General features: G+C 24.2%; 9 protein-coding genes across 9 annotated transcripts in view, besides 41 other annotated features; 4 read left to right on the top strand and 5 right to left on the bottom strand.

Annotated features, from left to right (window-relative positions):
- EDI_013760 (casein kinase II beta chain, putative) overlaps positions 1–467 on the bottom strand; it is a gene marked incomplete at both ends in the record, with an annotated part of 1,719 nt that extends 1,252 nt beyond the window's left edge. The window contains 2 exons of the mRNA XM_001733683.1: positions 16–75; positions 126–467. Coding sequence (XP_001733735.1) covers positions 16–75; positions 126–467 — 402 coding nt within the window. The remainder of the gene's footprint in view (positions 1–15; positions 76–125) is intronic.
- A 48-nt stretch (positions 468–515) lies between these two features.
- Positions 516–624: a microsatellite.
- Positions 625–770: 146 nt separating this feature from the next.
- Positions 771–861: a sequence feature (AT_rich).
- A 422-nt stretch (positions 862–1,283) lies between these two features.
- Positions 1,284–1,319: a sequence feature (AT_rich).
- A 262-nt stretch (positions 1,320–1,581) lies between these two features.
- Positions 1,582–1,666: a sequence feature (AT_rich).
- Positions 1,667–2,222: 556 nt separating this feature from the next.
- Positions 2,223–2,396: a microsatellite.
- A 192-nt stretch (positions 2,397–2,588) lies between these two features.
- Positions 2,589–2,661: a microsatellite.
- A 1,508-nt stretch (positions 2,662–4,169) lies between these two features.
- Positions 4,170–4,296: a microsatellite.
- Positions 4,297–4,378: 82 nt separating this feature from the next.
- Positions 4,379–4,536: a microsatellite.
- Positions 4,537–4,562: a sequence feature (AT_rich).
- Positions 4,558–6,882, bottom strand: EDI_013750 (AMP dependent ligase/synthetase, putative; the record flags this gene model as incomplete). Its single annotated transcript, XM_001733682.1, has 1 exon — positions 4,558–6,882. The coding sequence occupies one exon, from the start codon at positions 6,880–6,882 to the stop codon at positions 4,558–4,560; it is 2,325 nt and encodes a 774-aa protein (XP_001733734.1).
- Positions 4,574–4,673: a microsatellite.
- Positions 6,883–7,177: 295 nt separating the features above from the next.
- Positions 7,178–7,233: a sequence feature (AT_rich).
- Positions 7,234–7,304: 71 nt separating this feature from the next.
- Positions 7,305–7,358: a microsatellite.
- A 52-nt stretch (positions 7,359–7,410) lies between these two features.
- On the top strand, positions 7,411–8,676 carry EDI_013740 (uncharacterized protein; the record flags this gene model as incomplete). Its single annotated transcript, XM_001733681.1, has 1 exon — positions 7,411–8,676. One exon carries the CDS (start codon positions 7,411–7,413, stop codon positions 8,674–8,676), a length of 1,266 nt encoding a protein of 421 aa, XP_001733733.1.
- A 109-nt stretch (positions 8,677–8,785) lies between these two features.
- Positions 8,786–8,818: a sequence feature (AT_rich).
- Positions 8,819–8,851: 33 nt separating this feature from the next.
- Positions 8,852–9,921, top strand: EDI_013730 (uncharacterized protein; the record flags this gene model as incomplete). Its single annotated transcript, XM_001733680.1, has 2 exons — positions 8,852–8,858; positions 8,918–9,921. 2 exons carry the CDS (start codon positions 8,852–8,854, stop codon positions 9,919–9,921), a joined length of 1,011 nt encoding a protein of 336 aa, XP_001733732.1.
- Positions 9,911–10,041: a sequence feature (AT_rich).
- Positions 10,042–10,145: 104 nt separating this feature from the next.
- Positions 10,146–10,374: a sequence feature (AT_rich).
- Positions 10,375–10,397: 23 nt separating this feature from the next.
- Positions 10,398–11,096, bottom strand: EDI_013720 (uncharacterized protein; the record flags this gene model as incomplete). The annotated part of the gene is made up of 2 exons (XM_001733679.1): positions 10,398–10,662; positions 10,717–11,096. 2 exons carry the CDS (start codon positions 11,094–11,096, stop codon positions 10,398–10,400), a joined length of 645 nt encoding a protein of 214 aa, XP_001733731.1.
- Positions 10,927–10,989: a microsatellite.
- Positions 11,097–11,113: 17 nt separating the features above from the next.
- Positions 11,114–11,205: a sequence feature (AT_rich).
- A 388-nt stretch (positions 11,206–11,593) lies between these two features.
- Positions 11,594–11,633: a sequence feature (AT_rich).
- Positions 11,634–11,672: 39 nt separating this feature from the next.
- Positions 11,673–11,696: a sequence feature (AT_rich).
- Positions 11,697–11,815: 119 nt separating this feature from the next.
- Positions 11,816–11,875: a sequence feature (AT_rich).
- An 89-nt stretch (positions 11,876–11,964) lies between these two features.
- Positions 11,965–11,997: a sequence feature (AT_rich).
- Positions 11,998–12,033: 36 nt separating this feature from the next.
- Positions 12,034–12,114: a sequence feature (AT_rich).
- A 50-nt stretch (positions 12,115–12,164) lies between these two features.
- Positions 12,165–12,203: a microsatellite.
- Position 12,204: 1 nt separating this feature from the next.
- Positions 12,205–12,260: a sequence feature (AT_rich).
- A 219-nt stretch (positions 12,261–12,479) lies between these two features.
- Positions 12,480–12,528: a sequence feature (AT_rich).
- Positions 12,529–12,700: 172 nt separating this feature from the next.
- Positions 12,701–12,761: a microsatellite.
- A 2,087-nt stretch (positions 12,762–14,848) lies between these two features.
- Positions 14,849–14,883: a sequence feature (AT_rich).
- A 424-nt stretch (positions 14,884–15,307) lies between these two features.
- Positions 15,308–16,522, bottom strand: EDI_013710 (uncharacterized protein; the record flags this gene model as incomplete). The annotated part of the gene is made up of 1 exon (XM_001733678.1): positions 15,308–16,522. One exon carries the CDS (start codon positions 16,520–16,522, stop codon positions 15,308–15,310), a length of 1,215 nt encoding a protein of 404 aa, XP_001733730.1.
- Positions 16,523–17,509: 987 nt separating this feature from the next.
- Positions 17,510–17,592: a sequence feature (AT_rich).
- Positions 17,593–17,603: 11 nt separating this feature from the next.
- Positions 17,604–17,625: a sequence feature (AT_rich).
- Positions 17,626–17,678: 53 nt separating this feature from the next.
- Positions 17,679–17,734: a sequence feature (AT_rich).
- Positions 17,735–18,079: 345 nt separating this feature from the next.
- On the top strand, positions 18,080–18,478 carry EDI_013700 (uncharacterized protein; the record flags this gene model as incomplete). The annotated part of the gene is made up of 1 exon (XM_001733677.1): positions 18,080–18,478. One exon carries the CDS (start codon positions 18,080–18,082, stop codon positions 18,476–18,478), a length of 399 nt encoding a protein of 132 aa, XP_001733729.1.
- Positions 18,460–18,554: a sequence feature (AT_rich).
- On the bottom strand, positions 18,537–22,055 carry EDI_013690 (uncharacterized protein; the record flags this gene model as incomplete). The annotated part of the gene is made up of 1 exon (XM_001733676.1): positions 18,537–22,055. The coding sequence occupies one exon, from the start codon at positions 22,053–22,055 to the stop codon at positions 18,537–18,539; it is 3,519 nt and encodes a 1,172-aa protein (XP_001733728.1).
- Positions 19,620–19,699: a sequence feature (AT_rich).
- Positions 20,019–20,041: a sequence feature (AT_rich).
- Positions 20,115–20,157: a sequence feature (AT_rich).
- Positions 20,242–20,268: a sequence feature (AT_rich).
- Positions 20,798–20,826: a sequence feature (AT_rich).
- Positions 21,239–21,260: a sequence feature (AT_rich).
- Positions 22,056–22,089: 34 nt separating the features above from the next.
- Positions 22,090–22,134: a sequence feature (AT_rich).
- A 6-nt stretch (positions 22,135–22,140) lies between these two features.
- Positions 22,141–22,627: a repeat region.
- A 25-nt stretch (positions 22,628–22,652) lies between these two features.
- Positions 22,653–22,739: a sequence feature (AT_rich).
- Position 22,740: 1 nt separating this feature from the next.
- Positions 22,741–22,767: a microsatellite.
- Positions 22,768–22,791: 24 nt separating this feature from the next.
- The window catches only part of EDI_013580 (uncharacterized protein), a gene marked incomplete at both ends in the record, with an annotated part of 1,116 nt that continues 180 nt past the window's right edge, over positions 22,792–23,727 (top strand). Inside the window, 2 exons of the mRNA XM_001733172.1 lie at positions 22,792–22,807; positions 22,853–23,727. The exon at positions 22,853–23,727 is cut by the window's right edge and continues 180 nt beyond it. Of these exons, the coding sequence (XP_001733224.1) occupies positions 22,792–22,807; positions 22,853–23,727 (891 nt within the window). The remainder of the gene's footprint in view (positions 22,808–22,852) is intronic.

Genomic DNA, 23,727 nt, shown 5'->3' with positions numbered 1-23,727 from the left:
ACATAATGAACAAACTAATTGAATATTTGATTCATTTAATTTATCAGAGGGAGAAAATGGTAATAGTGCAGCTTTCTATATAATTAAATTCTCAATTTGTTTGTTTACATAAACAAATAACAAACGTTACAATAATATCTAGGACAAATTCCAAATTCTTGTTTTTTATATTTCTTTTTCATTTTCTTTAGTCCTTCTTCAATAACAATGAATCTGGCATGAATAAGTCCATATAGTATTGATGCCCCATTATAAAGAAACTCATCTTCTTGTGTAATACTTTTTTTCTTTTTATCAAGAAGATATTCTCTTGCTTCTTTATATCCATGAACTTGATTTTCTAATCCATAATAATTGAATGAATCTTCAATAAAACTGTTGTCTATACGAACATAATATTTATTTTTCCCTTCTTTAAGAAACGCTTTAACAAATCCGGGAATGTCTTTATTTTCTTTAGATGACATGATTTTATCTCTTTGAGTTCTCTTTTTTTATCTGAAACCTCTTGAGGGTTGTATTTTTATTTTCTTCTTAGAATTCATTTTTCCTTGATTTTCATTTTATCTTTAATTCCCCTAAATCTTTTCCTTTATTTAATCCTTTTTCTTTATTTTTATTCTTTGGTTTTTTCCTAATATCTCTGTTCAGATTGATATATTTTACGAGAATTATTCCTTTCTTGATTCTTTGAAACAGAAATGTTAATACAAAATATGTCATAATAATCTTTTATTTATGAAAATTTTGGTTTAGATTTTTTTCATTTCAATAAAATTTTCATTTTTGAAATATAATAACTTTACTATAAACTTTACTATAAAAAATGTATTCAATAATTTTTTATTTTATTAAAATTATCGATATTTTTTGAAACAGAATAAATAATTGATAATAACTTATTCAATAAACATAAACTATTTTATTTGATAACAACTAACACTTTATAATACCTTCTTTGAAAGGGTGTGAAGTTATTTGATATTTTATTTAAATATGACTGAATTCTTATTACTATTAGTACCATTTTTTCATTAGTCTTCTATAAGATTTGTGCTATATAATAGAACATATTAATCCTTTTTGTATAAAATCATTCACAGTGAGTCAATTTCTCTTTACAATTTATTTTATGAAGAAAATTACAAGAAAAAAATCAAATGGGATATGTAAAAAGATTGTTAGTAGCTGAAGATAGCAAGAAATGGAATCTAAAAAAGAAAAGATTCAATAAGATATTCTATAACATAAAGAAGGCATACGATTCACAGTATCATCAATGGTTAATATATTCATTAAAATATTTTAATATTAATAATGCCATATGCAATTTAATTGAATGTATGTGTAATAGATGGTGAATTAAGATGAAGTATACATACAATAATAATTTAGAGTATGTCAAATTAAAATGTGCAATATTACAAGGGGATTCCCTCCTTTGTTATTTATTATCTAACAAAATATCATATCAGATAATTAAATGATATTGATATTAATTAATCAAAGTAGATCACACTTTATACGTGCTTGATTTAAAAATCATGTGTGATTTGAAGAAAGTAATTGAAGTGTTCAACCAAAATATTATTGATGTAATTAAATGAATAATGATTGAAATAAATATTAAAAAATATTGAATAATTAGAAAATGAAATATTATAATCAATGATAATATGATTGAAATCACAGTTGTAGATGACTCTAATTCATCAAATATCATTGTGTATTTCAATAAGAGAAGAATGATGATGTAAAATGTATTAATAAAATAGAAAATGATATGATAGATAAAATAGATTCATCAATAAATTGAATGAGAATAATAGAAATTACATCAATACAATTAATATGGAAGTTATCAATATTTTCAGATAGTTGCATCTATGATCCATTGACCAATCACTAAATTAGATAAAATTTATCTATACATTATAAAGAAGATGCAAGATGAAAATATCAACTCTAAATCATTAAGTAAAGATTATACATTAATAAAGATAAATTAATTGATTGATTAATGTCATTAAGAGATGAATATGAATTAGAATTAATAAGAACAATAATGTATTATGAATGGAAGATAATGAAATAAGAGAAATAATGAAAGTGAATAAGAAATGAATTTGGAAGAGATTTTATAAAACATGTGAGAAGAGAATTAATAAAAATGAAATTAATGAAATATATTTGTTGTCATAAAATAAGAATGAACTATCTATAATAATAAAATATTTAAATAATAAATTTAATGAAATATATATTAATAAATGAAAATTAAATGATGTAAGTAGTCATTTAATAAAATACTGTGAAAATGAAATGAATGATATGAAATTAACAAGTAAAATATTGATGAATATTAATATAAAAAGAAATTAATATAAACAATTAAAATTAAAGCAAGAAAATGATACAATTGTATGGATTAAGAAAGTATTAATTACATGAAATAAAACTTTAAAGTGGTTAGTATTTGTAATAATAAAATATCAATAAATGAACACACACTATTAAATTGTATTGTAAATAAGAATGTACAAATAGAGAGGTATGATTTAATAAATAAATATATACGGAGAATAACCAATATAAAATAAATATAATAAGTGATAAAGAAATATAGAATAAAATGAAATTAACATTCAATAAAAATGAAATGGGTAAATTCCAAAGAAGAATTGAAAATAATGAAGTGTTCATTGTATTGAATCAATAAATAATTAATAAAAGTGAATATTTCATAAAATACCAACCACTTATATATAAGATAGATATGAATAACAAGCGATAAAAAGATTAATTTAACATTTATTAATAAACTAGAAATTGATAGAAATGATCAGATAAAATAATAGAAACTAATATACTAAAATGAAAGTAATTCCAATAATAACAATAAATGGGCTAGTCAATAAAGAGTCTATAAGGGTTAAAAGAGCAATGTATTATAAAACAATATGACATAATGATAAAAGATATTATGATTAAGAGTATGAAAAGTATAACGAAGTGTCGTGATGTGAATATAGAGATATAGAAATACTTCATGAACAAGGCCCTAAAGAGAGTGAAAGTAATAATTTCAAATAAATAAAATGAAAAATCAATATCTACTGAAACTTAATTTAGTAATTTTTAGTTATTTAGTAACCAATAAATAAATTTTGCTATTCAGAAATTATACTCAAATTTAATACAAAACTATAAAATTTACTTTATGTCACCAGGAGATAATCCCGTACGAGACACCCCTGTTTCTCAAGGCAACAAAACAACTCAAGAGTTATTCTTCGAAAATATCGAGCACATAGCCCCAGCCCCATTGCCACCATGTTGTACTAGTCCACCTGCCCAACCCCCACCTCCAGTGCCATTACAATAACTAAATTAGTTCTTTCACATTAATTATAGCCGTTAACATTTTCTCAGTAAAACAAAACAAACCACAGTTTATATTTACAACCAATAAATAATTATTGGTTAAGTTAAAAGTATTTTAAAAAAGAACTAAGTCAAACTCAAAAATCTTTGTATATGTTAAAAATGTATGCGAATAACATAATTTATGCACACAACATTTGTCCTATTTGTTAGTGTATGACTTTAAGATGAAACCACACTCTCTTATTTCAGAGAACAATTTTTTGGTCTTTACCAAGTTGACATAGTTATAATGATTTTTTTAAGATAGTGATACACGTCTAAATATTTTGTAAATCCCTTATCTTTCAAAGGTATTGAATGGAAGAAATGGGTTAGAAGTAAAAATACGAAAATAGTTGTTAATTAAATTAAGATTTTCCTTTTTCATTTAAAATTTACCTTTCCATAGACCTTCATAACAAATACTAACAAAGACCTTTAGTACAAAATCGAAATACACCTCTGAAAAATGTTCTTTTCTTTAGTCATAGAAATTATTCATTTGCATTGATTCATTAAGACTTCTTGAAAAACCATCATAATAGCTCTTCAATAAAACCTGTATTTATCAGATAAATGATTACAATTAAATTAACCAATAACATTTAACTTAATAACTCACCATGAAAAAGTATCCCTGATTCATTCTAATCAACTAAATTATTATTAAATGAGAAATATACTCAGTAAGACTTAACAAGTATAATTAAGACAGTATTTCAAATAATGTTTGAGGTTTAACTTAAATTAACTAATAAATAATAGTAATACATAAACACCAATAAGTAAATTTCAGTTAATAATAACAAGCAAAATAAATAAAGATAATTAATAAAATAATATCATTTAAACAAGAAAATAAAAATATAACTGTTACAAAATATTTAAATTCATTAAGAATAAGGTATTGTTATGTAAATGGAGATTATAATTAATGATCATATATTCTTTTAAATAGTAATAAGAATAAAAGGAAGTAAATTATAACAAAATAAATTAAAAAAAAAAAGGAAAAAAAAAACAAAATTAATTTAATAAAATGAATATAAAAAAATTTTAATAATAAATAAATTAAAGAAAAAGAAGAAAACATTGAGTTATGAATAAAATTATTATTTATTATTTAATTTTTTAATCTTTCTTAAGATTCTTTTTTTCTTCCTTTTTTTGTTTCTTTGCTTGTTTTTCTCTTTCTTTTTCTTCTTTTCTTCTTTGTTTTTGAATTTCTTCTTGTTCTTTCTTTCTTTTCTTTTCATCTGCTTCTTCAACAGCTTTAGGTTGATGATATAATTTATCAATTCCTTTTTCATATTTTTTAATTGTTGCAATTCTTTTTTCCATTGAAGTATTTGATTCAGTAGCACAATCAACATCAGGTAAATCAACAACAACAAATTTCTTTATTCTATATGATCTTGGTAATGTTTGATTAAATGCTTCTACTTTTTGTCTTAAGAATGTACCAAAGAATGCATCACTTCTAATATTTTCTTTACTTGGACATTTTTCTTTTAATTCTTCTTTTGCTTTATCATAATTAATTTCAAATAATGCTGAAATGAATTTTTCATTTTCTCCAAGTATAATACATTTAACAATTGTAGGAATAGTACATAACATTTTTTCAATATAATGTGGTTCAATCATTTCTGCATTAGAAGTAATTATTAATGGATATTTATATCCATTTGGTTGATAAAATTCTTCTTTTTCTTTACCAAACTTAGAACTTGTTGCCATTAAATATGTTTTAAATCCATTTTCAAATGGATAAACATGTTGACTTCCTTCATTACAATATCCACATGATACAACACTTCCATTTGCAATAATTTCTCCTTCTCTTATTTCAATATTACATTCTTTTACTTTACATCCATAACTTCCTGGAACATATAAATTTTTCTTTTGCATTAAACAAAATCCTGTTGTTTCTGGTAACATTAATCCTTCAAATACTGTAATTCCAAGTCCAAGACATTTTGCTCTTGATTTTTCACTCATAACTCCCCAACATGCACAATAACATTTATGTAATCCAATAGCTTTTAATGCTTTATTATAAACAAGAGTTCTTGAAATTCCATATCCTTTTGGTTTAGATTCTCCAACTCCTTGTTTCATTTGTCCATCAACTCCTTTTTTAGCTGCAAAATTTTTAGCTTTACGAGTAAGAATAGTAGATTTATCAATTTTATCACTAGCATAATTTGATATTTTTTCATATATTCTTGGTGTTCCTAACATAAATTTTGGTTTATGTTGTTTTAACATTTTCATAAATTTAGGTCCTCCAAATTGAAGATCTGTTGGTTGTGCAATAATTACATGTAACTCTGCATATAATGCAAAATACATTCCATATATTCTTTCTCCAAATGCTGATTGTGGAAGTACTTCCATAATAGTCATTTCTGATGTTAATCCTGGATCATTTGATTTTAATGCTGCACAAATATTTGAATGTGTCCAAATAACTCCTTTATATCCTTGTCCATGAATTAATGGAATAATTTCTGCTACTGTTTCTCCTTTTAATTCTTTTAATTGTTCTTCAAATGTTGTTTTATCTGCTTTTTCATTAAAGTAAACACTCATTGAACAAAGATTTTTATCTTTTCCAACATCAGTTCCAACAATGACAAGTTGTAAGTTTTCATGTGTTTTTTGAACTTCTTTAAAATTATCAATAATAGTATTATCAATAAATGCAACATCTGCATTTATTAAATTAACAATCGCTTCAAATCTATATGTTGGTAATGTTGGGTTAACATAACAAACATATCTTCCTGTTAACATCGCTGCAAATCCAATAGAATATGCATTTTCACTATTTGCCATTGAAATAATAACTGCTTTATGTGTTTGTTTTAAAAATCCACATGCAAATCCTTCTACATCATTAATAAATTCTTTCCATGTTTTTTCTCTTATTTTATTTCCAAGAACAGTATATGCTTTCTTTTCATATGATTTAGCTTTATTATATAATGTTGCTAATGTTTCGTTATTATTAACTAATCTCTTTTGTTGTTCTTCTGTTAATTTTCCTTTAAAATTACAAATTTCTTCTTCTCCATTAATAAATGGTGAAATTGGTTTGGAAAATGCTCTTGGTGGCTCTTGAACTTCTTTATGTTCTTCTGATTCATTTTCTTCTTGTGGAGATACACTTGATGGTTTTGCAATTTCTACTGGTGGTATATCTGGTGAACTAGAAGCAGAAGGTGATCCTCCAATTTCTTCAACAGTTAATTCGGCTGGTTGTGCAATTGGTGTTTCTGGTTTTTCTTCTACAACAACAGGTCTTGGAGATGGTGTTGGCTCTTGAGAAACTGGTGTTTCTACTTGTTGTAGTTTTTCTTTTTCATTTGACCTTACACTTGAAGATGATGACATCGTTGATTTTGTTGATTGTGAACTAGATTGAGAGTGTTCTGAATTGTCTGACATAAATGAATAATTGAATTCTTAGTTAGACTATGACAAGTTCTTAAATCCCTCAAAAGTAAAAGTTTATTTTGGTTGTAATTGGTGAGTTGAAATTCCTTGAAATTTGCCAATTTCTTTCTTTTTTCCAACTTAATCGCTTAAAATCCACTTTTTTTACTTCTCTTTCATTTTAAAATGCTACCATTTTCAGTCGTTCATACTTTGAAGTTTATCCATATTCTTTTTCTACTTTATTAAATCGGGAATATACCTTAATTGTTTTATCCTTTTTAAATGACACGTTTAGATGACGTTGTTTTTTTCAATTTTATTATTTCTTTATAATAAAAATATTATTTTCTTTTTTTTAAAGTTACTCTGAACCTTTTTTCAAGAATACTTATTTTTAGAATAATTTTTACCTAAAGTCATTTCATCCTCACTTTTTTCTTTTTTTTTTTTGTATTTTTATTTTTTCTCACTATTTTTTATTTTTTGTAAAATGAAAGTTTTATATTTAAAGACTTCATAATCGTCATTCGATTATTAATGCAAACAGATCCTTTCTCATCCAGTATCAATGAAGATAGATTTACTACTCAAAATCTCCAAAATGCACAAGAGAATTATTCCCAAGAATATATGAGCAGTACTTATTATGATGGACAATTTGTAATAAAACCAGTTGAACAACCAAATACTCAAATCTACAATTACAATCTAAGTGCTCAAGAGATAGGTTCTAAAGGGGACTCTCCTATACTACAAAACCAACCATCAGAAGAGGTATCTGGTAATTGCTGTGGAGAAGATATTTTACAAAACATCGAAGTCATTCAGAAATTAATCAATGAGTTTAAAATTTGTTTTGCGAGCCGTGGTGAAGCTCTAACTCAAAAGATTTTCAGTCTTATGTTAAAAGTTCTCTCTGAAATGGTTTCTGTGATAAACGGTATTCGGTCACAGGAATACCCTTCTTCAATACTTTTTAATGAAACTGGTAGTTCAGAAAAGACTGAATTTATTGAAGATGATTATAGTAGTTCAGAAAAGACTGAATTAACTACTGATAATCAAACTAATAATAGTTCAAATGATACTACTACAGAAGAGGCTAATGATATTGACGATACCACTAACGATGATGAACTTAGTGATGACAGTATTAAATCGACTAGTACTAATACAAAGATCTCTAAACATAAAGCCATTGCAAGTGTGCCAACAAAAACATTAAAAGATTCATTTAACGTTATAGCACCTATTCGTATGAAAAAGGTTGCTGAAATGATTTCTAAAAAAGAACCACAAGAGCTATTCTGCTACTCGACAGCAGACAAAACAATTAAAAACAAAGAGGTTAGAAAGCAAATAATTAATGCAATGACAAGTGGTAATGATATATCTTTGTTTATTCTTTCAGAACATACTTGTGTTGCTACATTCTCAAGAAAAAAAGCTGTGGCAAATGATGATTGGAATCAGGATGAAATGTTTAGACTTTACCAATTTATGAGGAATGATAAAGAATGTTCTTTAGTGTTAGAGAATGATGAAAAGAAAAGTTATAATTTTTGCGGGGACTCTCACGGTGATATTCTTAGGGTCTACTGTGCGTTTTCTATTACGGAAACATTGGACATAAATTTCAGACCTGATGATGAAGATTTTGATCTGCCTTATGAGGTTGTATCAGGTGATGAAGGCGTTAAAGACGTTAAAAGTCTTGAGGGTAACTCAACAGAACATAGAGAAAAAATTAAACAAATACTTATCGTAAAATGGGTAGACTCTAAACAGTCTTCAAATAAGTAAGTTTATATTAACACATTAATTATTTTAATAATAACAATGGTTTAGTTTTAAAGAAGTTTTTCAATCAAAGATATTCAGTACAAATAAAAGATAGTATAACTAAATGATGTTATTTTATAAATAATTTTTTTTAAATTTAAAAGTTTTTCGTCTTAAAAAATTCAGATTTAACATAATGGAAGGTTTGGTAACTTTAAATTTCTATATTTTATTTCATAACCAATTATTAATTACACTTTAGAAGTACAACTTAAAGAAGTTACTAACTTACCTTCAGTTGTTGGTATTCAAGAACATCAAATTTATAAAAATGGAAGGGTATTAGTTAAAGATGGTCATGTTATTTTTGATTTTTGTAACACAGGAATACTATTTAAGACAATTCAGCAAACTTTGTTATTAATTCATCTCACTGGGTTCGTAAGATTAAAAATTAGAGTAGGTGACAGTATTGTTACTCAAGTAATTTCTATGAGTCCATTCGAAAGTAAATACACTACTCTTGAACTACCAGGAAATAAAGTTATTCAATTAACTAAAGTTACTGAAGCACGTTCGAGTAAAGTTGATATCGTTGGTATTATAACTGGAAGTATTGAGGCTATTCACAAAGAAAAACTACCACGTATTGAGTTTATTGGAGATTCTCTTACTTGTGGGTATGGAAACATTGGATATAACTCTGAATTTGAAACTGATAGTTCACAGACTTGGTGTGTAGATATTGCAAATTATCTTCATAGTGATTATATGACTACCTCATGGAGTGGTATTGGGGTGTTAAAAAGCAATCATAATGTTACTGCTAATCAATTACCTATTATAATTCATCGTTGTATTGCAACAGATGAAACAAGTCATTGGAATATTGGTGATTGGAATGCAAATTATGTGTTTCTCAATATTGGTACAAACGATTATGCAATAGAAGCTGGTAGTGCATTTGACCTTAATTTTAAGAATGCAATGAAGGAATTAATTCAATTATATTTCAATGAATATGGACCCAATCTTCTCTTCTTTATTGTTGAAGGACCTATTATTTCAGGTCATGGAAAAGAATATATAAAAGAAATATCATTAGAGTTTGTTTATACAATGAAGAATGTATTTTATATTGAAGCCTTTATTGATAAAAATAATCCTTTGTTTTGGGGTTTTAAAAACCATCCAAGTGTAGAAGGGCATCATCAAATGTCACGACAAATTATACCTCAGCTAGAAACTATTCTTCATAAATTATAATCAGTATTTTTGATAAATTAAATAATAACAAAAAATATTTTTATTTTAATTTAAAAAATATTTTTATTGATAAGATATTAAACTTACAACAATTTATTATCATAAATATTTATAATAATTGTCTTAAAAACTTATTTCACATATTTATAAGATGTTTTATCAAAATATCTTTCAACATTATCCCATTTTCAAAAGAACTTTACTTCTTCAAACAAAAACATTTGTTTAATTTATTTATTTATTGTTATAAAATATGAATTAATATTATGTAGTAATAACTATGATATTAATTTTATTGAAACAATATTACAATCATTCAAATTTCAAGAATTACATTTTTTAGTAGAAAATTAAATTATGAGTATTGTATATTAAAAATATTTTATAAAATAATAAAATATACATTGAAAAATAAAAAAATTAAATTTTTATCAATTTAATTCAATAAAAAAAGTTCATTATTAAAGTAATGTAAATTAAAGATGAATCTTTCTTTTGAAAATAATGATGTAAATGAAATAACCAGTCAGTATTTGTAATAAGAATGCAATGGCATAAATGAACGTAGGAGTTGATTCAATGTTTTGTGCTTCTTTCATTTTTAACTCGAATTTTGCAACTTTATTTGCAGCACTTTGGGCATAGGTAGAGATTTCATTTGTCATACTTTGAATTGATTGAGTTTCTTCTTCATGAGATTTGATTTTATTTAAAATAACTGATGTAATTTGTGAATCAAGTCTATCAATTTATTTAACAATTAACTTAAATTAAATAACTCATAAAACAACAAACTCTCTATTTGATTGTTGTGCAATATGACCAAGCATATGTGATATGTACCCAATCCCTCGTTGATTTTCTGAATCAATAATATTATATTGATGGCTCATTCTCATTACTTCTCCAAGTGCTTGATAAATCCTTACGTAAGCATTGGATAGTTCATGTGGACTTTTGTCAAATAACTCTTCTCTACTAAATGACATTGCTACTTGAGGAACGCTTTTTTTTTGTTCACTGATTTTCTCTTTTCCAATACTTTTTTTATTTCCTTTTTCTTTTCTTAATGAATCGGTATTCCTTCCAATTGGATTTCGTTGTTTATTTTTTAGTTGTTTAGCGGACTGACCAAGACAATAAATTACAAAGAAGACAAATATGATGCTTCTCATTAACTAATTTTTAGTTCTTTTTTATTTTTTTATTTTTTAATATAACAAATAAATGAAATATAATTTAAATTATTTAATTAAATTGAAATAAATAGAAATATTATTTATTGTCTCTTTGAATAATACAACTTCACATAAATAATTTAATTGTCATGCTTGATTCATAACACTTTAGTCAAAAAGTAATTCGATTTCATTTGTTTATAATTTGATTTATCTTGTTAAGGTTTGTATCAACGTCTGATTATTATAGATATGAAGTAAATTTAAAAGATAAAGTATGTTCACAAAGAAGTTTTAGAATATGTAGAATTTCTTTATAATTTATTTCAAATCACTTGGTATTTATGTTATGTAGTTTTTCTTATTTTGAATTTCTTTAAATTGGTATAAATAAAAACAAATGAATTCTTTCCTATATTATTGTTTATCGTTTATTCATTTAAATTGATTGTTCAACTCTTTCTTTATTTTCAAATCCATAATTCAAGTATTACAATAATATTGAATATTGTAAATAAAATAATTATTTTTTTTCAATCTCTTTTATTTCATCTATCTTTGTTTCTTTTCTTGTTAATAATTATATTTTATTTATTTGAAGAATCACATATTTTTTAATCTTTAATAGGTCTCATATTCTCAGTGTTGATCATTGGATATAATATGATTTATTTTGTGGTATATTCATTGAGATTGTATTTTATCAATTCATTCACTTTTTTTATCTTATTTTTATTTTGTTATTTAAATCAAAAAAAAACTATTTTTATAAAATAGAACAAAAACAAATTGGTCAAGAAGTATTATATCTTATTTACATAACGATATAATATCAAACAAAAATAGTAAAAGTATTAACAGAATGTATAAAATAAATAAATTATGAAATATATAAATACTTAAAACTGAATTACGTTAAAAAGGTATCACTTTCAATATATATATCAATTTTAATATCAAAAAAATCTAAATAATAAAATAAAATATATGAAATTAAATTCTGATAAAATAAAAAGAAAATGGAGTTGAAAAGAACTATAAGGAAAATAGATATGAATATAATATAATAAAAAGAAAAAACAAAAATAGAAATAGAAATAAAAAGATATTATTAATAATATAAATATATAAATAGAATAAAAACAAAAAATAATAAAATAACTGTAATAACTGTTAAACACCTTTCAAATTCCATCTAATCTTATTTCCGTCTCCATTTTACTTCTTATACTGTAATTGTTGATAAAAGATATAATGATTCATAAAAATGAAACATGCCCAAAATATAAAAAAGTGATGTTTTGAAGAATTAACCAATTAGAAAAGAAGTATCACTTTTAAATAAATAACATATCTCTGAATTATCTGTATTTAAACTACAAAATAAACTTATTATTCATTAAATGTAAAAATTAATAGTATAATTATAGTTGAATGGACAATTCATTTCAAATAAACCAATGAATTCACAAGACAATTTGAAAACAGTAAGAGAGAAATTAAAAGATTTCTGGTTCTCAACAATTTCTATCAAAAGAAGGAGATTTAATTGATATAAATGATAAAGAGTGCTTTACTGTAGAAGATATAATTGATTCATCAAAAATAATAAATATCAAAAAAAAAAACAGTAGATAAAAAAGGAATAAAAATAAAATTAAATGATGAAATAATTAGCATTATTGAAATAGATAAAAAAAGAAAGTTAGATGATGTCAGAAAATTAAATCAAAATATTCCAGAATCTGCACATTTCTATACACATGATAATGATATAATTGAAAAAGAAGATGATGAAACATTTTTTTATTAGAAGATATATTAAATAATGATGAAAATAATCTTAAAAATGAGAAAGAAAATACATCAGAAAAGGATATATATTGTAATTGTTGGAATATGTTTGAATGGAAAACCATTAATAAAAAACAATTCAATAAGAACATTTCTCTTTCAGATGTCAGAAAGGAAATTGAAAATGTAGCAGATGTCCCAAAAGAATTTGTATTTGAAGAACAAGAAGGAATTAAAAATACTAATTGATAAAGAACAGTTATTAAATTTATCATCTATTCTGTATGACAACACAATCAATATAACAACAGAAATGTTTGATACTTCACTAAATGATATTCCAATTATATCTGAACCAAATATTCCAATTAATGGAAGTAAAAGATTGAAAAATTATGAAGAAGGAAAATTGAAAATATATTTGTGTCCAAATGAACCATTTAATCAAATAGAACGAGAAAGAAGCAATTGCCATTTTGGTTGTTGGTCAAATAGGAAGTGGTAAAACAACATTATTAAATAGTTTTGTAAATGCATTATATGGAACCAAGATAACAGATGATTTTAGATATATAATTATAAATGAAGATAATTTAGAACAAAATAGAGATCAATCTAAAAGTTAAACAAATAAAGTATCAATTTAGAAATTAAAAGAACAAAAAGAACACTGCTAATAAAAATAATAAATATACCTGGATTTGGAGATACAAGAGGAATTGCTTTTGACATAGAAATTACTAAACAAATAAAAGAAGTATTTGAAACAAAAGTATTTGTTTTAAATGCTATTTGTTTTGTTGCATAATCAAGTAATGTAAGATTAACAGCAAATCAAAAAATATATATTTGGGAAAATTATTGATTTATTTGGTGATGATGTGAAAAATAATTTTTTTGCAATGCTTACATTCTGTGATGGTAAAACACGACAAGCTATTAATGCATTACCGTCCACAGAATATTTTTCAGGATAATTATTCGATACATAGATGAACCATGGTATTTAAAACTTAATAATTCAGCTATTTATGATGACGATATTAAAGATGAATTTACACAAAGGTTTTTGGAATTAGGAATGAAGAGTTTTGATAACTTTATTGAAAAATTAATAAAATTACCAAGAAAATCATAAAACAATCTAGAGAATTTATGAAGAGAAGAAATTAGTCTCAAATTGAATGATTAAGAATATCATTAAATAATGGTTTGACAAAAAAGATGAGATAAAACAATATTGTGAATAGTTCTATTTGAATCATGATAAAGTTAATAATAATTAAATATTACATTTACTGTAAATGTAACTGTACAACAAATAGTTGACTTAGAACTGAGAAAATATGTAAATAATTGTTTAGATGTAATAGAATATGTCATTATCCTGTTACATTAAATGAAATATAAAAAACATTGTTATTGGGTTGGTGATAAGGAACGCTGTAATATATGTAGATATTATTATACACATCATGTAAAGTCGTCACACAGATATGACTTTATAACAGAAATAAAAGAAGAAATAGCAAAAGAGATACTTGAAAGATATAATGAAGGTAAAGAAAGTATGACTAATGCAGAAAATATATTATAAAATTTAGAAGAAGGATATATTAAAATCCAAATTGATTGTTATGATAAACAAGTAAAAAAATATAAATTGTATAAATAGATTATCATTAATTACATTAAATGATAAGTTGGTAGTTCTAATGAATATTTGGATATATTAATTAAATCAGAAAATGAAGAAAAAGTAGATATAAAGAACGAATTGAAGGATATAAATAACTAAAACAATCAAATGACAGATGGTATTATGAAAAAAATCAGTAACAAAAAAGAATAACGAAGAGATTAGGTCTGAACTTGAACAAAAAAGAATGACATAAAAGAAGGAGAAAAATCAACACTAGATAAAAATTGTCCATATTGTGTTATCTGCTAAAATCAAATAATTAAATAAAAGTTGTAATTAATTATTTTAGTCTACTTCATCAAGTGCCATCATTATAAATGAAATACATAATACCATTCATTATCTTATTTGTAATGTTGTCATTGTAGTTGTAAAGTGAGGTATTGGTTTCGTTTTAACTTTTTAACTGTTAATTTATGATCAAATCATCAATGGGTATCATAATGATATTACCTTCAACTTATTTACCCTTAAATTTCTCATTTTTCTTAAAGTGTTTTGTATTTATTAATTTGTGTAACCAGTTGAGATATATTGATATGTACAATAATTTTTTGTAAATTTTGATAAGAAAATAAAGAAATTAAAAGAAGAAAGAGTTATCTTAGTTTTGGAAGATTTAATTAATGAATGGATTAAATAGTACAATTGAACCTATTTATCAGTCATTTTAGAAAATAAAAATGTTCATTAAAATGAAATCAATTTTTCTTTACTTCTTTTCTGTGTCATTATCAAGAAGGGATGCTTTTTCTTCATTTGAAACAGATGGTTGTTTGGCAGCATCAAGATGAGAATAATCAAAGAATGGAGCAGCAATTCTAAGATATCCGTTGTAGATGAAAAGTCCTTCAAGAAGGAAGAAGAATCCTGCGAGTTGAAGATATGACCAATCATTCCAACTTTCTCCAAGTGGAGAATCATCAGCAACAAAGAGACCAATAATTAATTGAACAATCCAAATACATGCAGTTCTAAGACCTTCAAGAATAGTTCTAATAACAGCAGATGAAACAAGAGTGACAAACATACCAAACAAATTATATGCAAGAATGACAATAGAATAAATCAAACACATACAAAGAATAAATGGTGATTTAACTAACATATAGAATGTATCTGTAGTTGATTCATAAACTCCATTGCCTGCATTAGATGGAATAATATATTGTACAATAGTTAAACAAATACCTGAACAAATTAATCCTCCCCACATTCCTTCAAGACCAACAATAAGAATAGGATCAGTATTGGCATCTTTAAGAAGGAATTCTTCAATAACAATTTGTGATGCTTGAATAACTTGAGCAATAATAACTAAACAAATACCAATAATTTCAAGATAAATTTCTACACTTCCTTTTTCACTATAATCACCATAAACATCTTCTACAATAACTGGATCTTTTGTTGGTGCCATAAGACATGAGAATGCAACAACAACAAGTGCAAATGCTACAAATGCAACACCAACCCATTGATAAGCATAAACTTTTCTCTTTAAGAAAAATTTAGTAAAAATAGCAGAGAAAATAGTCATTGATCCTCTTAACATTTGCCAAATAGATGCAGGAATCCATAATAAACCAACATTAGATAAAGCAGTAGCACAAAGATCACAACAAGCTGGGATAGCAACAATTAAATAAGTTTTGAAATGAGATTGTCCTGGTTTTGTTTCATGTTCTTCTTCAGTTTTCTTTCCAAAGAATTTTTGGAATAAATGTTTTCCTTCAAATACAAATAAACATCCAAACATACCTATGAACATCATTTCAGTTTGGAACCATGGTTTTTCAAATGAATGAACATCTCCATTTAATCCTTCTCCTTCAATTGAGAAAATCATTTTTTGGAATACAACAGTGCATGTCCCAAAAAGGAGCATACCTGCAATAACAATGGCTTTAGCTAAGAGTGATGCCATACTTTTTACAAATTGAGATTTCTTAGTTATAAAATCTACTTTATTCTAACGAACGTTCCTTTGTGTTCGATTTATGTCTTGAAGAACATTAATGTTCTATTCTAATAGCTCTTTTTATTAGTTTTACTATATTAGATGAATAGGTTTTCTGCGTGAAATAACTTACTATTTTTATTGGAAATTCTTTTTACTATTTTTTTATTAGAATTTACTAGAATTTCTTTCATTCAAAAAGAAATACCAAGAATCTTCTTTTCGTTCTTCCTTTTCAAACTTTCAATCTAAATTAATCTCTTCTTCAATTTCTCAAACTCTAGATTCTTCTCCTTTATATTCTTAGAATCCTTGAATCATCTAAAAAAATTATTAAAAGATCCAATCATAAAATTGAATAATATCTTTTATCTAATACTTTTTCCTTTTTTTTTTTAATAATAGAAAAATCAATTTGAATATTACAGTTTCCTTGTTAGTGATTTGTTAAAAAAAATACCGATCAGTGTTTTTCTGTAATTAAACTTAATTCTTCAATAGCCCAATTCTATTTATTTGAATATTCACATTTTCATCAAATTTAAAATCTCTATTAAACTATAATCCATCTGTAATAAAATTCCTTGCTCTTAACTTAAAACAATTAAAAAAATGAAAAATAAATTTAACCCACATTCGTGTTGTTTAGAGAAAAAAACAACAACCGATTTTTGTTGATTGGTATACCATTAAATTTTTTTTTGAAATTTAGCCGTTTTTATGAAATGAAGTATTCGTTAAAGCTATTTTCTTTCTGATTATTTTAATAGAGTTCTAGTTAGAGTTTGTAATTATTGATAAGATATAACGTTTAGTAATACTAATATCATTTTGTTAAATTACGTCATATTTACAAAAGACGTAAATGAATATTTTTTTCAGTACTCTTATTTTATGATAACAGAACTTATCAAACACTTTAAATTACTGGAAGGTTTAATCCATTGAAGAAAGTAAAAAAGATTAAAACAAATAATATGAAAAATATATTATTATTTGATAGTAAAAATAAAAAATAGTAATTACAATTTAAAAATGAACTAAGACGAATATATTTTATTAATAAATTTCATCTCCCGTACTTAAAATTAATACCGTTAAAAAATTAAATAAATACTGTGTGTAATAATTTTTTTTATATAGTAAACATAATATTTGTTAAGATAAAAATTTATTATTGAGTACTTTCTAGTGAATATTTAAAAACTAATACTATAGAATAAATTATTTTGTTTTCTGATTTGACAATCCACAGATTATGTGAGTTGATAGTTTTATTTGAGACTTACATAAAACATTGAAAATGAGAAGAATTGAAAAAATTTTGAGATTAATTTTTTAGAACATAAAAAGAGGAAATTTAATTAAAGTTATTATCATTTCTCATTGGAGAAAAGTAGAACTCATTCTTCAATGGATTGGTTGAAATCATATTTCTTTTTTTGTTTTACTTCATCCTAAAAAAAAAAATTTGAATAAATTTGAATTAAGAATGAGAAATTATTTTTTTTTCAGTTTCAATTAATGCAAACTACTACTAATCAACTAAACGATACTCAAAATTTAAATACATACCAATACAATTATCAACAACCTGTATATTCTCCAAACACTCCTGTATGTGCACAAAATGAATATGGAGTTCAACCAGTTTTTCGTGAAGAAACAAATTCAACTTCAGTGTCAAGTCAACCAAGAGGTTATACACAAAGAAAGCATTATTCCAATAATGAGCGAAATGTTGTTATTTGTTTCTTTTTAGGATTTATTTTATTTATTCCATTTTTAGTAGCATACATTATTGGTAAGAAATCAAAAAGTAAAGGAATTAAATTATTAGCAACTATCTCATTCCTTTGTTTTGCTGTTTATTTCTTTGCTTTAATAGGAGTTATAACTGTGACATTAATTCTTTTAAATTAATTAAAACAAATATAATATACAACTTTTTTTATAAAATTCAATTCATTATTAAGTCTTTTTATTTTGATTTTATATACCTTTGTACTTCCCATTCATTTTTAAAGAACTGAATATCTTCACATTCTATGCTTTCAATTCTCTCTTGTAAAATATTTATTGTTTCATTAGAGTATATCGTTACCTTTTTACATTTATTAAGAATTATTTTTTGTTTCTTTGGATTAAAATATTTTAATTCAACTGTTTTTGCTTTAGTAATTTCAAGTACTTCTAATATTTCAGAGTTCATTTCTATAACAACTATTTGAATGTTTAATATTAAAAGATTTTTTGTTACTTTTGGAAGTACACTAAGCATATCAAATGAACTACCAAAATTACCATCAATTTCTACTTTTTCTATAATGATTTGAAGTTCAGGGTATTCTAGTAATTTACGAATGGTACCATTTTTTAATATTAAATTTTGAATGAATACAATGTTTGGATTTAATTTGTGATTTGTATTACATGTTTTCGATTTAATTTTATTCTCAATTAATAACAATGAAATTTCACTATTTTCTATTGTTATATCATTAATTGATTCTTTATCTAAATAAATGTATTGATAAATACTATTTATTATAATAATTCTTGATGTGTTCATTAGTACTAATCCAGAATTTCCTTTTAAAGTATCATTACTACAATTAATCATTGTAAATTCTGAAATATGGCTTTGACTTAAATCAAAGGTAGAGTCAATAACATTATCTAGTTTAAGACTGATACATTCTTTTGTACTCAATGAACAAATTTTTTCATCTCCATTTTGAATAACTAATTGATATTGATCATCATTTAATTTAATATTCTTTGTTTTATTTAATTCTATAATTTCTTCTTCTTCTTTAAATTCAATTTTTGTATTATCATTAAATTTTGGAAGTTCTACCATTTCATTTAAACAACAAATTACTCTTTCTACTTTATTTATTTTTCCTTTAAAATCAGAATGAAAACATCTAATAACTTTTATTATTTTTGTTTCTGAACCTTTTAATTCACAAATACTATTATTAATATTAATAAAGCATATTACACTCTGTTTATTTAATACAAAATTAAATGTACATTCATCACATGTATTTGCATTAACTAAATTACAATTATTATTTTTTAAATTAATTTCACAATTTATACATGAAATAATATTATAATTTGTTAATATTATATTTTCGTTTTTATTTCCTTTAATGATAATATCATTACATTGTTTTAGTATAACATCTTTAAAAGAATTTCTTTTAAATTCTAATTTAATTTTTTGACATCTAATAATTTCAAGAACTTCTCCATAAAAATTAGTTTCATTAGTGAACAATATTTCTGATGAATTTTTTAATACTTCTATTAGAATATTTTGTTTTTCTATATTAAATAAACACCTTTGACAATTATTAAGATTTAATGAGATTATTTGATTTTCTTTCTTTACATTTCCACTTATTTCTATTGAAAGTGAATTATTAATTGTAACTCTTTCTAAAAGACTTTGAATTAAATTTAATTTAATATTTTCACTATCTTCTATCATTATTTCTTTTATTCTAATGAGACATTCAGGATTAATTGATATTTCTTTATTTCCTAGAAATTTTTTAATATTTAATTGACTTGTAATAATTTTTAAATTACATTCTTTATTTTGAATAAGTTCAGTATCAATAATACTTCCTTCTATTCCGTTACATTCAAAAGATGTTTTATTACATTGACTCATATTAAAATTTTTTAAATTATTTAATGATAAGATGAATGAACAATTATCACATTGCCTTAAAACTAATTCTTTAATATTAGGAAAGCAATTGTTAAATTTCATTTTGGAAATGTTACTAATTGAAACTTTTTGTGCTAAACAATCAAATGATAACATATGAGAAATATTTGTTATTTCTAAATATTCTTGAATAGTAAAAAATGTTTTAGATGCCATAGAAGAGTTATCAACAACAAATTTATCAATACAAGTTTTTGTGTTTTGAAAAATTACAAAAGAATAACTAGTCACTTCGACACTTTTATATTGTGGGTTTGTATTAAAAATTGATATACCTTGACAATTATTTATCTTTAATGTTATTTTATTTTCTTCTTTTTGATTTACTGAAAGAACAATCTTTTCACAACAATCAAAAGAAAGAATTGCTGACAATTTTATTAAAAGATCATACCAACAGGAGTGACTTGATGAGACAATTACTTTTTTTAATTGATTTTCTAATAAGTTAAATGTACACTCATTACATTGAATAACTTTTAATGATTCTAATGAATTTAAATTATTACAATTAATATTATTACAATTAAGAACTTTCATTTTCTTTAATGATTTAAATTCTGGGATGTTAATACCTGATATGTCTTTAATAAATATATTAGTAAGTGATGGTAAAAATGTATTAATAATAGGAGATGGATCATATAGAGTATATTTTTCTTGAGTAACATCATCTAAAAAATAAATGGTTTCTTCTGCAGATCTTGTTGAATTAAAGAAGTGTTTTCTGTTCTTAAATTTCAACTCTGATAAATAAATCCAATTAGAATGGATGACTGGGTGTTCATAATTTTTAAATTCGATACAATGAACATTGTCCATATTAAAAATAGTCTCTTCACTTCCATTATGCAAAACAATTGTTTGAACACAATTTGGTAATATCCAGTTTTTAACAGACATACAACTCTTTGTTTCTTCTTCTTTTTCGAGAGTATTAAAATTTAATTTTATAATGCCACAATCGTTTATTATTTGATTAACTTTTTTACCTCTTTTGTTTGTACTGAAATCGTCATTATAAAAATAGAAGTTATGAGGAATACATATTTGTGCTTTAATGTTTTCTATATCATTAAAAGGTCCGTTTGTAACTTCTACAATATCAAAGGGAACATTTTTGATTGATTCCCATCTTTTTAGTTCTCTTATTTTGAGTATCACTTTACTATTATATTGTGACTTGATGTTAAATATTGGTTGAAGTGTTTCTTCATTGAGTTCTAAATCTACAGAACTTACAAGAAGAACATATACAACTGATGGAAATTTATTCTTTTTGATATTAAGAAATTGAAACAAATGAACAAACATTTGAAGGAAACTAAGACTTCCTTCAATACTTTTTAAATGGAAATCAAATAACAAAAATTTTTGAAGAAAAGAATTATCACATTCTCTTAATGAAACAATTCTGGGAAATAACTCGTTAAATATATCTGTTTCATTCTTATTACTAACCATGTTCTTTTCTAATATTTGTGTAACAATACCTGAAGAAAGTTTCTCAATAAAGTCAACTTTTTTAAAAAGTTCTGGACAAAACATTAAACCGTCTGCAGATATAACTTTTACATTATTCTTTTTTATAAATGAACTAACACTATGAAGGTTATTAAGTGGAGGACATCTTTTCATTAAACATACTATTTGTTCACATCTTTTACTTACGCACTCAAAAAGCATCATTACAGACATATCGCTAATATACGTAGCTACTTCAGACAGACAAACCGTTTCAAGTAACACCATTTTCTAAATCCTTTATTGTTAGATTTATCAGTTCATTAATTTTAAGAAAAAGTAATTTTTATTTTTTTATTTTTTATTTCATCAAGGTTAATTACCATTCCTTTAATGTTAGAATATCAGACATATATTATCAAATCATCAAAGATAAAAATGATATATTAATGATGTTGCCATATGTCAAGATAGAAATATCGAATTAAATTATATTTACAAAATAAATAAATACAAAGAACTACAAGAGAAATTAATACAAAGTAGAGAACTAATTTATGTAGAAATAGTATATGTAATATTGACAATAAATTAATACATAAAGAATTAGTAAGAAGATTGAAAACACTAAAATTACAATTCGGATTCAACAAAATACTATAAACAACTAACATTAAAAACATGAAATACTTAATGTTCTACACATTCAACACTGGCAACACATTAGAAGGAAAATATTCTAATTCTCATATTTTTGAAATGAACTCTAAGAGAGAAGTAGGGCATATTGAAATCACTGAAATAGTCACTTCTCAATAATCATAAAATCCAATTGTGGATATATCTTATTTGATATTTTTTTATTCATTAAGTCAAATACATTTCATTTATATTATTTTTTAAATAACATTATTAATTTAATAAGTATTGTTATTTGTTTCAAATTAAATTATTTTCATTTTTTGTTTTTTTGAAAAAAAAAAAAAAAGAAATAAAAAAATAATTTGAATACTAATCACAATCAATGGAACCAAATACTTGTTTGTTCATCATTTACTCCTTTTATACAACAAACTAACATATAGCCAAAGAAATTACCAGTAGTAGTTTTGTAATCCATCAAGAAAATGAACGTAAAAGTTTTAGTAAATCACAAAATTCATTAAAAGGTTTAATTGAACCAGATGAAAGTGAAGACATTGATGTTGACATTGACCATGATGATATTGAACAAGATAAAAGCAATATAACACCTCCACTTACGCCACCAATTGAAAAAAAAGTTATGTTTAGTGTAACTCAAGCCCCTTCAATAACTGAACGTGAAGAAAGACTAAACTCAATTAGATCTAAACAAGACGTGTTATGTGTTAATAGTGTGATGGATGAATTAAAAGATAAGGGAAATGACTTTGATAATTCTACAACTGACACAACAATGGACTGTGTACCTACACCATACAAAACAATTGAAAATATAAAAAATGAAGAAGTATTTTCAAAACCTATTGAGGCATCAGTAAATTCATCTGCACATGAGTCTCAAAGAATGAATGAAGAGAACAGACTTGACTCATCAAAGACAGAAGCAGAAATTAAAGTAAGTTTTGAACAAACAGCTGAAACAAAAAATGATAATATGGAATTAGAAGATCTTGTTGCTCAAGCAGATAATAAGAAAGTTTTGGAAATGAATAGTGACGTTCCAAGTGATGCTGCAACAGAAGCAGGTTATTCTTTAAATGAAGAATCAAAAAGTGAAAAGAAAGAGGATAATGATCATTCATTTGAAGAACAAAAAGAAGAACTAAGGAGAATGTCAATTGAAATTGATAACCATCAATTGCACGAAGAATTTGAAACACCTCAAAATAATGAACCGATAGACTTCAAACAAATAAAAGAAGTTATGGGGAATTACACTACTAATGATATAAAATTAGCAAGTCAAATCATTGAT

The sequence above is a fragment of the Entamoeba dispar genome, genomic scaffold (assembly GCF_000209125.1).
Source record: "Entamoeba dispar SAW760 scf_1105229457749 genomic scaffold, whole genome shotgun sequence".
Classification (NCBI taxonomy): Eukaryota; Evosea; order Mastigamoebida; family Endamoebidae; genus Entamoeba; species Entamoeba dispar.
The sequence above is the reverse complement of the archived record's forward strand: the minus strand, read 5'-3'. Positions and strand labels throughout refer to the sequence as shown.